At 60.7% G+C, this 12,880-nt stretch overlaps 2 protein-coding genes across 3 annotated transcripts in view; both read right to left on the reverse strand.

Annotated features, from left to right (window-relative positions):
* Nucleotides 1-262: 262 nt before the first annotated feature.
* Nucleotides 263-7,384, reverse strand: ABTB1 (ankyrin repeat and BTB domain containing 1). Its single transcript, XM_025884766.2, has 12 exons — nucleotides 7,231-7,384; nucleotides 5,940-6,002; nucleotides 5,801-5,856; nucleotides 4,610-4,754; nucleotides 4,305-4,464; nucleotides 4,171-4,216; nucleotides 3,708-3,824; nucleotides 3,503-3,621; nucleotides 2,927-3,025; nucleotides 2,652-2,819; nucleotides 957-1,157; nucleotides 263-878 (listed from the first exon to the last, which is right to left on the reverse strand). Exons 1-12 carry the CDS (start codon nucleotides 7,284-7,286, stop codon nucleotides 672-674), a joined length of 1,437 nt encoding a protein of 478 aa, XP_025740551.1. The 5' UTR covers nucleotides 7,287-7,384; the 3' UTR covers nucleotides 263-671.
* Nucleotides 7,385-7,535: 151 nt separating this feature from the next.
* The window catches only part of PODXL2 (podocalyxin like 2), a 35,651-nt gene continuing 30,306 nt past the window's right edge, over nucleotides 7,536-12,880 (reverse strand). For both annotated transcript variants that reach the window (XM_025885491.2, XM_073901791.1), the window contains exons 5-8: nucleotides 11,503-11,659; nucleotides 10,888-10,949; nucleotides 8,536-8,715; nucleotides 7,536-8,064 (exon numbers count right to left, since the gene is read on the reverse strand). In XM_025885491.2, coding sequence (XP_025741276.1) covers nucleotides 7,852-8,064; nucleotides 8,536-8,715; nucleotides 10,888-10,949; nucleotides 11,503-11,659 — 612 coding nt within the window. In that variant the 3' untranslated portion in view covers nucleotides 7,536-7,851. The remainder of the gene's footprint in view (nucleotides 8,065-8,535; nucleotides 8,716-10,887; nucleotides 10,950-11,502; nucleotides 11,660-12,880) is intronic.

A 12,880-nucleotide genomic window follows, 5' to 3' on the forward strand; every position in this document is an offset into this window, starting at 1 on the left:
TTCGCCAAGAGGAGCTCAAGGCAAAAGATGGGCCAGAGGGGAGTCCCACCACTGGCGAGGCTGGGCCCAGCTGGGGAAGCTCAGGGCCCCTGCAGAGATGGCCTGCCTACTCAGACCCACAGACACACCCCGCCAGCCCCCGAGAAGCCCCTGTTGGGCACCGAGGCCTTCCCAGCTTGGACGAGGGGCTCCAAATCCAGAGCTTCCTCCCTGGCCCTCCCCAACTCCTGCTCCTGTGCCCACCCCAGACACAGGCTCAGGCTCCCACGGCAAATGAAGCTTTATTACCACACACAGACTTCTCTGCTCCCTGTGGGCCACCTCGGCTCCTCAGAGAAGCCTGCTTGCTGGCTTGGCTTGGAAGCAAACAAGCCAGGGCCAGGAGAGCGGGGGTGTGGAGGGGCCTGGGGGAGGGAGGCCCAAAGAGACCCCCACCCCAGGTTTCCCTGAGCAGTGCCCAGCCCCAGGGCCTTGGGGGCTGGCTTGTGTTGGGGGAGGGGGCTCATCCTGACCCTCCCCTGGGGCCCACAGGCATGTAGTGGGAGGGGTACCCCACGGAGCCCCCTCAGCCCACCACGATGCCCTCAACGTAACAAGGAACAGAAAGACGAGCTGTACACGCGCACGCGCGCGTACACACACAGCGGCCCACACGTGCTACAAGCTGACAGTCAGCAGTCCAGGCCAATGGACACCAGCAGGTCCTCCAGCGCCCGCAGCCGCTGCTGCGCCTCCTCAATGGCGCTGTAGGTCTGCACCGTGCTGGCCACGTGGAAGCGGATGTCGTCCACCAGCGGGATGGAGTCCGTCTCCTGCCGGGCAGCCACGGCCGCCGCCTCCTCCCGCACAGCCTCCACGAAGTCCTCCCGCTCCACCAGCTGTGGACAGGCCAGCTCAGAGCACGCCTGCCGCCCGCCCTCAGCCTGCCCCGCCCACCACGGCTCCCGCGGGCCCACCTTCTCGATGACCTTGGCCATGTACTCAGTGCACTGGTCCTCGAGGCGCGCCAAGCGGAACAGCTTGGCCACGCGCCACACACCCACCACGCTGTCCTCGTCCAGCAGCTGCGCCAGGCTGCGGCCACACAGCCGCTTCAGGCCTGGCAACAGGTACATGTCGGCCACGCTCAGCACATCATAGGCCGCCTCGGGGGGCAGCTGCAGTGAAAGAAGGGGTGAGGGAGGGTGTGCCCCGAGGTCACCAAGGCCACTCAGGGTCCCGGCCGCAAGGCTGGGTGGAGGCTGCAGGCAGGGCAGGAGCTCCCACCCATGCCTCGGGGTGGGGGGTGGTGGTGGTGGTGGTGCAGATTGCTGCAGGCATTGTGGGACCAGAGAGCCTGGAGGAGACTGGGGTTCCCAGGCCTCAGGCAGGCTTGCAGGCCTGGTGCAGGCAGGGCCTTAGCAGGGTAAAGAGACTGAGCTGTGAATCACCCAGACCCGTGTTCTGAAATTCTGTTGGGACCCTAGGCAAGTCACTTCACCTCTGTGTGCCTGTTTCCTCCTCTCTGGGAGGTGCAACCAGGCCTGTCTCAAAAGGCTGTCATCGGAAACAGAAGATGGGAATGGGGGCGCTACATGAGCCAAGCACAGGGCTAACATCACAGCCCAGCTTGTCCCCTGTGCCTTCTTCCTGACCAGAGGCCATATGTCCCAGCCTGCGTTGCTGGCAAGTACGGCCACTAAGTGAGTTCTCTCCAGAGCCACAGGAGAACTGGTGTGTGTGGCCTCCACCTGGCCTAGGACAAAAGAAACTGCTTGCCTCGTCTTCCTCAGCTTCCTAACATGTGAGTCAGCCTGTACCCCGACCTCCAGATGCAGAGGAGAATACCACCTCAGGTGCTGTGGACCGGGTCCGGGCCGCTCTGTATTTTGTCACGAAGCGCCAGTGGGACACGGCCACAGTCGCTCACTCCTACCCCGGCTATGGTGCTTCTGCACGACGGCCGCGCCGAAAGGCCGCGACAAAGATGCTCAGGCACACGACACCTATGCCTAGTCCTCAGAAAGGGCCTGCAGACCCCTGCCCTAGGCCACGTCACAGTGACAGATGGAGGGGGTAGCCTGGGTCCCAGTACGCCACCTGCCCTGGTGCACACACCTCAGACATGAAGGAGAAACAAACTTCTCTCTACTTTATCACAGTGGCCTTTTACACACACGCACGCGCACATGCGCGCACACACACACACCCCTTCGGCACTAGCTCCAGCTGCCCCATCACCCACACGTTAGGGATGCTTTGGGGCAGCTGAAGACCCAGTGAGGCAACAAGCGAACAGGAGACAGAAATCCAGAACCCTGGGCATGGGCTGCTATCCAGAGGCAGGAAGCTCAGGGCTCCCCACTATTGTGGTAATTCAGGGTTACTCTCCCTACCCTCCCACCAACTGGAGAACTCGGGGACCCCATGTGGCATGCGCTCATGATGTGGCTCCTGCCATTAATCCCTGCTCTGGAATCTACTGAGGTCCCCTCTGCCTGAAAGACAAATCCAAATGTGTCCCACACTTCCTCTCCAGCTTCCCAGAAAACCAGCCCCACGGAGCCAAACAGGACCCAGGTCCTCCCTTTAAGCCCCGTGGAGACCCGGGCTGTGGCCCTGTCCCGAATGTCATGCCCCCCAGCCCAGCGCATGCGGCCTGAGCCCCGCACCTCTGTGTGGTCGCTATAGATGTAATAGAGCACGTGCATGAAGATGTCCGGTGAGATGCCGTGGAGAGTGATGGCCGGGAGGCCGCCTGAGGCCTCCAGCTCCTCGTTTTCTCTGAAGTGGTCGTCCAGCAGGGCCTGGAAGTAGTCGCTGCGGCCGCAGAAGAAGGCCTGGGGGAGGCTGGGCTCAGGAAGGGCGAGGGCCAAGGCCCGGGCCCAGACAGCTGGCCAGGGACTTAAGGCAAGGGGGTGGTGGCGTGGGGGGGGAGGGACGGCACCTTGTGGCAGAGAAAGCCGCAACCTTCCACCCGAAAGCAGACATCAGGACAGCTGTTGAAGCCGTCAGGGCAGGGGAAGGGCAGCTCCCCGAGATCACCCTGGGGGATGGGAAAAAAGATACCCTCAGAGCAGGTGGGACAAGGGAGAGGGGCCAGCCCCAGTCTAAAGCCTGTTCTAGCTTGATCCCCAAAGGGTGGACTGCTGCCCCATTTGAAGATCTGAGTACAACACAAACAACAAAAGTAAAGTGGGCCCAGAAAAGGGAAGTGACCGGGGCGCCTGGGTGGCTCAGTTGGTTAAGCATCTGCCTGTGGCTTGGGTCATGGTCTCAGGTCCTGGGATTGAGCCCCGCATGGAGCTCTCTGCTCAGCAGGGGAACTTGCTTCTTCCTCTCCCTCTGTCCCTCCCACTGCTCCTGTGCTCACGCTCTCTCTCAAATAAATAAAATCTTAAAAAAGAAAGAAAGAAAAGGGAAGTGACTGGCTCCGGGTCACACAAGGGTGAACCCAAGAGTGGGACTTGTCTACCACAGCTATGTCCACACTGGGCTCCATCCCAGAACGCCATGTGCTTACACGGAGCTCAGGGGGCAGGGCGCAGTCGGCCAGCAGGGCCATGTCCTCCCGAAGCCGGGGGTCTGCTGTGGGGGGCTCAATAGTCAGCACCTTCACACACGTGCCTGGCTTGGATGCCACTGTGGAGGGGAGAGTACAGCTTCAGGGAGCCAAGTGGGCCCCGCCAGTTCCCGCCCGATGCCCTGGACCCTAAGTCTGGACGCACCAAACTCGGACACCTTCTCGCACTTGGCCTCCAGGTCGCTGAGCAGGTCCCACAGCTGGCATTGCTTGGCCAGGCGCTCGCAGTCGCTAACATGTTCCACACCGACGTCAAGGCGGCCTGGGTGCGGCATGGGAGGCTCAGGGCCCGAGAGGAGCCCTCCGCTGTCCCTAGCACTGGGACTCCTAGGTCTACTTGCTGCCTTGGTTTTCCCCTCAGGAGCTGCTGCCTGAGTTCTACAGGCCCCAGGACAGACAGGAAAGGGCTCAGTTTGCAGATGGGACAAGTTCTTCCTGAGCAGACACACCAGCTCATTGTCTCCCAGCCCACCCAGGAGGGAGTTGGAACCGCCCCACACTGCAGGGGTAAGTACCAGGAGGTAAAGGGAGGGCCCAAGGCTACAGCTGAGTCTGCTGCTGTACAGAAACGCCCCCCCTGCCCGCCCACCCTGGGCCCAGAGATTCACCTGTGTACAGGTACTGCAGCAGGGCCCCAAAGGCCACGGGGTTGATCTGCAAGCAGAGATAGCCAGGAGGGGAGGTCAGAGGCGGCCACCCAGCACAAGCCCCTGCTGTCCCTCTGCCCCTGGGAGGGACGCACCAGTGGGTGCCTCAGGACCACGACGTTCTTGCCCTTCCATTTGGTGTCCAGCATGTTGGCAAAGTAGGCACTGCGCACGCCCAGGACGCAGCGATGTGCCCGGAAGGGCTTCCCATGCACCACAAAAACCACGTCGCTGTGGATGCCCTGCTCCAGAAGCCTGGGGAGGGGTAGGTGGAGGGGGTATTCAGCATGCACCTTTCCCCAGTCTTACCACAGCGGCTCCCACCCCACCCTGCCGGAGAGCCCTCAGCTCCACATCACCGCCCCCCTCCACACACACCCAGCCCTGCACCCCATCTCACCGCTGCAGAAAGTCGTCATAGTAGTCCCGCCTCCTGCAGGAGGCTGTCACCTGCTTGTAATCGCGCAGGGCCCGGCGGATGGGGTCGCTAAGTGCCCCATAGAGGCAGCGTTCCCCATCAAAGGTGTTGGCCTCACAGCGGGCTCCTAGGGGCAGCAGGGCTCACCAGTCAGCAGGGTCAGGAACATGCACACCACGGCTGGGAGAGGGTCTGGGGGAAATCCTCATCTCTCCCCCTGCAACCTTCCCACATGTAGGGCCCAGCCCTGGAATTTGGAGCCCCTTCCAAATACCCTGGGCCCACACCGACACTAGCATCTTCTCTGCCAGGGCCTAGGCACACAGGCACATCTGGGTACCACAGACTACAAACAAAGCAGGCTCAGAGACTGCCCTGTTCTATGCCCTGGAGACAGAGCCATAAACAGACAAATACCTGTGCTGACTAAATTGATTCTCTAGTGGGGCAGTCGCCAATAAACAGGTTAATAAATGTCAGGTGCTATGAAGCAAAAGAAAGCAAAGCAAATGGTAACAGTGGTTGTGACTGCCACGTAGAGACCATGGAAGGTCCCTGGGTCCGTGACAACATGCAGAGACCTGAATGGAATGAGGAAGTCGGCCGTGCAAAGATCTGAGAAAGGGCAGTCTAAATGGAAAGAAGATCAAGTGCAAAGGCCCTGAGGTAGAAGCAAACTTGGAGTGCCCAAGTGCTGGAGCACCGGAGAGGCCAGTGTGGCTGAAGAGTGAGGACATGGGGGAGCCAAAGGAGGTGAGGCCAGAGGGGGAAGAGCAGGTCACTTAGAAGCACAAAGACTGGCAAGGCACTCTAGTTTTACGCTAAATGCAACGGGAAGTCTTTGGAGTACTTTAAGCCTATCAGACTTAGGAGACCCACTGGGACGCATTATGGAGAACAGATTGTAGGTGGGGCAAAAGGGGCGGTCAGGAGACCAGAGGAGGCTGGCTTTGGGGCCAGGCAGAGATGCTGTAATTGGGCTGGGTGGTGGCAGTGGAGATGGGGAAGTGGACAAGGCAGAAAATAGGTTCTAAAAGCAGAACCAGCAGGACTTGCTGATTGGGTGTGTGCAGGGGTGATGCAAAGACAGGACTCGAGGGCGTCTGCAAATGCAAACCACACACACACACACACACACACACACACACACACAGCCCCGGCCCTTTCTCTCACCGTTGGCCAGAAGGTAGAGTACTAGCTCTTCGTGCCCACACAGGCAGGCATAGTACCTGAGGGAGGGAAACAAGGAGCACAGGAGGCAGCCGAGAGGCCTGAGAGCCCCCCGCCCCGCCCCCGCCCACCCGGCACTCACAAGGGGGTGCTGTCCCACTTGTCCCGCACATTCACCTCCACGTCCCGCTGCTCCAGCAGGTACCTAGGTGGGGGGGGGGTCAGAGCCTGAGTCAGGACAGGCTCCCTGTCTGTGAGGAAACCCACAGGATGGGGAAGGAAAGAAAACATCCCTTTTGGCTGAGGGAAGTCTCCCCCAGGCGAGGGCAGGTGACAGGCAGACCAAAGCAGGAAAGGCGTTCGAAGCCAAGGGACCAGCACCAGGCAGACGAGCTGTAGAGACGGGAACTCATAAGGCAAACGCTGAGCCTCAGAAGTGGACCCCAGAGCAGAGGAGGCCAAGATTCTGGCCTGAAGGCGTTTGGGGGAGAGGAGGTGGTGATGCGCATCTGTTCTGCTAGGGCCCGCTGGCTGCTTGGACCAGCAGACCGGACAGGGGGACTGGAGGTAGGGAGACCCAGGACAAGGCTGCTGCAGGTGTCCTGGTGGTGCGAAAGCGGGAAGAGAGGCGAACGGACTCTAGAAGGCAGAAGGCAGGAGACACGGTAGCTGATGACACGTGGGAGGCAAGGGGGGCGGTCATCACGGATGGTGATGAAGCCATCACTGAGGGCAGGAAGCCTGGGAGAGATGTCCAAGTTGGGCCAGGAGAGCTCTTGAGCTGCACTCAGCTTTGGGGGTTATCAGCTAACTCCTAGGTGACACCTGATGCTGGGGAGGGACCAGGGACGCCGTGGGAGTCAGGAAGCCTGGGACCAGCCCAAGGGAGCTAGTAGTGGGTCAGATACAGGTAATAGGGAGGGAAGGGCCCACGAAGTGAGATGCCCCACATCCCAAATAGGCACCCGTCACTCCCTGTTCTACGGCGATTTCAGCGCCAGATTTGCTTCAACTGCATTTAGGAGTTTCCAAATCCCGGGGGATCAGAGGTTGCTTCTGGGTCCTAGGTGTTTGGAGTCCCAGGCCCGCCCCGGGGTCTGACCTCCCGGTCGCGAGCGCTCAGAGGACGACCCTCCTCTCCGCCCACTTCTCCGCGGCTCCGCGTAGCAGTCCTCTCCTCTGAGAAGCCCTCCTGGACCCCAGGGAGCAAAACACCCCCAGCACTCCATCTTGGCGCACCCCGGCTGGGAAAGCTGCCTCGGCCGCCTGCTTGGGCGCCCAGGCGCTCTCGTGGGACTGTCTGTGGTGGGTCCGGCGCCAGGACTGCGGCGGCGCACAGGCGTGCTCCTGTCCACTGCACGCGCCGGGGCCGGCGGCGCCCCGAGGGCGCCCCTCCCACCCCGCCCCCGCCCCGGGGGCTGCGGGGTCCTCACCGCACTCGGCCCACATCCCCTTTTCTGCAGCTGGCGAAGAGGTCGCTGGTGTCCATGGTGCGGGCGGCTCGGACCTCTGGCCGAACGAACCCAGGCAGCAGTGGCGGCGGCGGCGCGCCCCGGCCGGATGTAAACACACGCGGCCCCGCCCCGCTCCGCAGCGGCGCCTGGCGCCCGGAGGACCTACCCGGGCCGCGCCGCCCCGCCCCCTGCGCGCCCGCCCCTGCCCCGCCCCGCCCCGCCCCGCCCCGCCCCGCCCCGCCCCGCCCCGGAGCAAGAACGAGTCCGGCAGGCAAGCGGGTTGGGCCCGGCGCGGTCTCCGGGCGGCTTTAATGGGGGTCCCAGGGCGTGGCCGGGGAAGCGGGGCAGTTCCGGGACCGGCTTTTCGGGGCGTCAGGTGGAAATGGGGAGGGCTGTGCCGAGACTGTTCCGTGAGTCGGTGGGAAGCGGGAGGACCCCGCACCGAGGGCCGGGCTGCGGGAGAGCGGCCGGGGCCGAAAGGGGAGGGGAGGCGCGGTTGTCCGCTCCAGGTCCGCCCCGCTCGTCCCGGCGCAGCCCCAACGGGGCGAGGGCACGGTCGCGGGGTCACAGCGGGCCAGAGCTGCCGGCGGGCGGGCGCCCTCACAGGTGCGTGTCCTCCTCGAACACGTCCGAGTCCTCGGGGTCCCGCTTGCCCCCCATGAGCGCGCTCCAGCCCCCCGGGCCGTTGACGGCCCCGCCGCCATTCAGGCTGGGCTGCTTCTCCTGCATCTCCGATTGGCTGTCGCTGGCCACGTCCAGCGTGGGGTTGTCGTGGCAGCCGTTCTCTACGAAGCGCAGCTCCTCGCCGTGTGACTGCGGCGGTGGGAGAGGGCCGCTGGGCTAGCGCCCCGACCCAGGCCCCCACCTGCCCGAACAGCTCCGGGCGCACGGCACCGGAACCATTCACTGTTCCTTCCCCGGTCTGTGAAACCCTACACAGGGAACCCCCAGCGGACCCTCGATAGATGCCCATTCCCTTCTGTTCCCATAACCAAACTCCTGATGATCCTTTGCACTAAACAACCCTGACATCATCTGATCCCTCCCCACAGCCCCCCACTGCACCCCTAGCACCTATGACGGGGCTGGTGCCCTGCAGACAGGAGGCACAAACTGGGGGCTAGGCTTGGGACAAGCAGCTTCAGGCACAGACCCCCTCGTCCCAGGACCATTACTGCCACCCCACCTGGCAGTGAGGACAGTGAGTCTCCCTGCTGGGTACTCTGTCCTCCACAGGCACCACCCCCAGCTCAAGCCCTCCTGCAGACGTGCCCCCATGCTCACCACATGTTTGAGCTTGGGCAGCCGGCGCTGCCAGCAGTTATAGAGCAGGCCCAGCACGATGATGATGACACAGATGGCACCGATGACCACCAGCACCACAAAGAGCGTCCCATAGTCACTGCGCACCTGGCTGGCCCGTGCCTGGCAGCTGCTTGTAGTGGAGTAGTTCTGGATGCCAATCTGGGGGTGGGAGGGGCCGGTTTCCTCAGCTGAGGTCCTGGGTGTCAGGGCTCCCCGTGGGGCTGTGGGGTTGGGGCTCAGGGACAGGGCACAGGCTTTGAGAAGAGCTGGCATACTCCTGACCTGTGCTCACCTGGGGCTCTTTCCCTGTCTCTGCCCAATCCCCATCCATTCACCTGAGAGCAGCCCCAAGCCTCTCGATCCCATGCCCCCATTCTCAACCTCTGCTCACATCCCCCCATGGCTCTGCCCTGACCGTGTCCCTGCTGGGGCAGAAGTCTGACTCCACTACTGATTCAGGTCCCTGGAACACAGCTTCCACCTTGGGCGTGGAGGTGTTCTGGCATCATTCTGACCATTGTGGGCTATACAGGATGCTGGGGACAGCCCACATCCTGGGCCACCACCAGCCTCCCAGCTTCCTCCCTTTTCCCATAAGAGTGGGTGGTCACCAATGGCATTTGGCTGGTCAGTACCCCTGCCACACTGCAAGCTGTCTTGGGTGGGCTGGTCTTCTCAAGCCTAGAGGCTGTTGTGCCCATACTGGGCCAGGCAGGTGCTCTCTCCACAAATCAGCATCTCAAGCAGAGAGCAGGGAAGGGGAGGTGCCATCCTCATCAGATGACAGGTGCCAGGGTGAGGGTGCTGTCTACTAGCTCCCAGTGCAGAGACCTGGGAGCCTCCCTTTCTGCCTAGGACTCCCCTATCTGAGGCCAGGTTTCATCTCTTCCTGGGTGTCTGTGAACATCCTATTTCCAGTACTTTTCTCTATTGACTTTTTAGTTATCGAAGATCAGTTTCTCTTGCTAGGTTCACCCACCAACGAAATTGCTAAATATGCCAGAACAGGTCAGTCTGAATAGTGTCCAGCAAAGCTAGAACACCCAGGGGCCGGGAGAGGCAGGAAGTTTCTGTGGGAAAAAGATGAAGGCCAGCCCAAGTTTCCACCTGCCCACCCCCCACCACCCCGTGTTCATGAACCCAGAATTTCACAACTGGAAAGGTCCTTGGTAGCCATCCAGGCAGTAAGGCCAGCATCATGCTTAAAGGCCTGGGCTCTTAAGTCATTCAGGCCTGGTCCAAAGCCTGGCTCTGTTGCTTCCCGGCTGTGCGTTCTCGGGTGAATCACTTCCCTTCTCTGGGCTACAGCTCTCATCTTAAATAGGGCACCAACACTACTCAACCAGGTACCTTATTTAATCCTCACGAGGCCCGGGCTGGCACTGAGGGCTGAGTGAGAGAACCCAGCACAGTCTGGCACTTAGTAAGCATTCAGTGTGCTTATCAAAAAAACCCCAAACCACCAGCACAACCACCTTTCCGCCTTGTGTGTGATAGATAAGGAGATAGGACGCACGGTCATGCACAGCTCATCTTTCCCAGCTGTGAAACACTGCAGAACCTTGGAGAAGGGAGAGGACTGATACCAGGTCACTGGGTTTCACAGTAAGGAGCTGGCATGGTGGCTGTCCTGAAGAAAGGAGGCGAGGAACCCAAGGTCCTCCCTAGCAGAGAAAGTAAAACAAGGAGCAGGAGGACCAAAGAGGAGGACCAAGGGGGTCCTTCCCCTCCCAGACCCTGGCTCTGCTCAGCCCTACACAGGGGTGGCTGGCTGTGCAGGAAGACAGCTTGGCCAGCCTGCTCCTCAGCCCATGTCACCAGGACTGGCCATGCAGCTGGCCAACTGGACTGAGTCAGAGGTGCTCCTCGAGATGGCAGGGCCATGCCCTGAGCCCGAGCCCTGTCCCGCCAGATGTGCCTGGTCGATGGCTTCCAGAGCATACCTATACCTGTCGTGCTTTCTCTTGTGGTTTCTGAAACTGCATCACGCTCTCCTAGCCCACCAGGCCTCTGCCCAATTCCTAGGGCAATTCCCACCTACCCACAAGACTCCCACTTACCTGTCCAGATCCCCCTCAGAGGTCCCCTTCCCTCTGAGTCCTATCCTGACCACCACCCCCTCCGGGCCCTTTCGCAAACTGTGCGGTGGTGCACACACATTCCTACACATTCGTGCACTCGGTCTCTCCCACGGCAACTGTGTCTTAGGAGGACTGAAAGGAGGAGCTGTGCAGAGCAAGATTCTGTCTCCTGCTCCTTTGCACCACCATGCAGTCTATCTCCTACCCTCAGGGAAGGCAGCCCTGCTCCCAGAGCTCCCTGCCTTCTTACCTCCACCAGATTCCTTCGGATGTCACCCAGCATGGAAAGGACATCTTGAGTGGGCACCACCCCTGGGGGGAGACACCATCATCAGCACAGCCTTGGCCATTGGGGCGCCCCCATCTCCCTGGGACAGCTTCTGGCCTGAGCTTCCAGAGGCTTGCTTTCCCCCTCCTGACCACAAGTAGACCCCATGGTGTGTGCACTCCCCCTCTCTCCTATGCGGCCTCATTGCAAAGGAATGAGTGAATGCCTGCCATGTGACAGGTGGGACACCGGGCGGTCACCCCACAGCCCCACACTGCTGCGTTCTGAACTCGCCCCCTCCGCACCCCACCAGTGTGCAGTGCCCATTGTCTCCTCTGGTGCTGAAACCATACCTCTTCCCCTCCTGGTCCCGACGTTTACACCCTCCTCCTCTTTTCCAGAAATTCAGTTCAACTCCAGTTGAACCCTACACTAGGGGCCCAACCACTACCTCTTCCTGCTATCCTAGGGTCCAAGGTCAAAGCCCTGTCTGTGTGCTTTCCTGTGGTTCTGCAGACTTCCCATGGCCCTCGGGAAATGGTGCTGGTTTAACACTGCCTCCCTGGGCCCTCCCTTCCATGTGCTGCCCCCGCTCACCCTGCTCGCCCACCAAGGTCATTAGAAGGTGCTGCTCCTTCTCGCTGGGCTTGCTCAGGGAGATGTGCCAGTCCCCATGATGGCCACTGCCATGGCGGGGCAGCACCTCCTCCACCAGGGCCAGAAGCTGTAGCCCTCGGTGCTGCCGGAACACCTCCTACAAGGACGGAAAGAGAGCCCCCCAAGCCAGTGAGGGTGAGGGCTCTACTGAGCCCCTACCTCCAGGTCTAGTCCCCACTCCAACCTCCAACCTCCAACCTCCCAGTGGCCAAACACTGGGAAAGACCATCCAGCTATTCCAGAGGGGACTGCTCTTGCAGATCTGGAGACCATCAAGAGACTCTGAGCTTGGCCTTTGGGCAGAACTGTGGGAACACCAAGACACATATCCACTGGGCATCCAGGTGCTCCTTCCAGCCTGGCCCTCTCACGTAAGGAGGGTGTGGGGCCTGCCTGGGGATACTCACCGTTGAGCTTGGGGACAGATACACTCACGTGCAACAAGTCTGGGAAGTGGGTGTGCAGTGTGTGAAGGCCTACGGAAGTCTGCTGGCCGGGCCTGAGTAGTCAAGTGTACAGTGCAAGGGATGAATATACTGGGAGGTCAGGCGTGCAACAGACCAAAGATACACACCAAACCCAGGAGCGGAGGTGGGGAGCAGTAACATGCTCACCTCTTGCCCGTCACTGCAGAGATACAGCCCGAAGTTGGGGAGTCAAGAAAGCTATCTGAGTACTCTTATGGTGGCACTGGTGACCAGAGGAACTAAAACAGATATGGTTAAAATGGTAACTCCTGGAAGTAGGGCCGGGGCAGGAGGAGGGATATAAGCAGATTTTGTTCTCATCTGACACTCTCTTGTACTGTTTAGATTTTCCCAACCTTGTGTATATATGATTATGTAATTTAAAAAAACAAGAACAAGAGTCAGGTACTGGCCAGGAACTCAGTGAGTGGCAGAAACCCAGGCAGGCCACTGACCTACTCCCATCACGGAAGAGACCCTCCACTGGCCCTGCGGCTGCTCCCCACCCCCAGGCTCCTCTCCAGCAGCCTTCTCCCTTCACTGACCCCTGTTCCTGGTCTCCAAATCTTCCAGCAATGCACCTATCCCCGCTGTTGAGCTTTCTCTTGAGTGCCCTGCCTTAGAGCTTTGAGCCAGGGCTGCCTGCAAGATCCAGGCATCTCACCAGATCATGTGGGGCCCTGACATTCCTATCTCCTTTCTGGTAGAGCCCAAGCTAGCGAGGCTTCCTGGTCATCATCCCAACCTAAAGGCCACCAAGGGGGCTCAAGTTCCTTGTTACCATGGCAAGTGCCAGGTGCAAGCTCGAGCCTTGGCATTCACTGGCTGAACAGAAAGCCAACTCGGTTCTG

This window comes from Callorhinus ursinus, unplaced genomic scaffold, assembly GCF_003265705.2.
Source record: "Callorhinus ursinus isolate GAN/ISIS: 27379988/994484 unplaced genomic scaffold, GSC_fseal_2.0 scaffold15, whole genome shotgun sequence".
Classification (NCBI taxonomy): domain Eukaryota; kingdom Metazoa; phylum Chordata; class Mammalia; order Carnivora; family Otariidae; genus Callorhinus; species Callorhinus ursinus.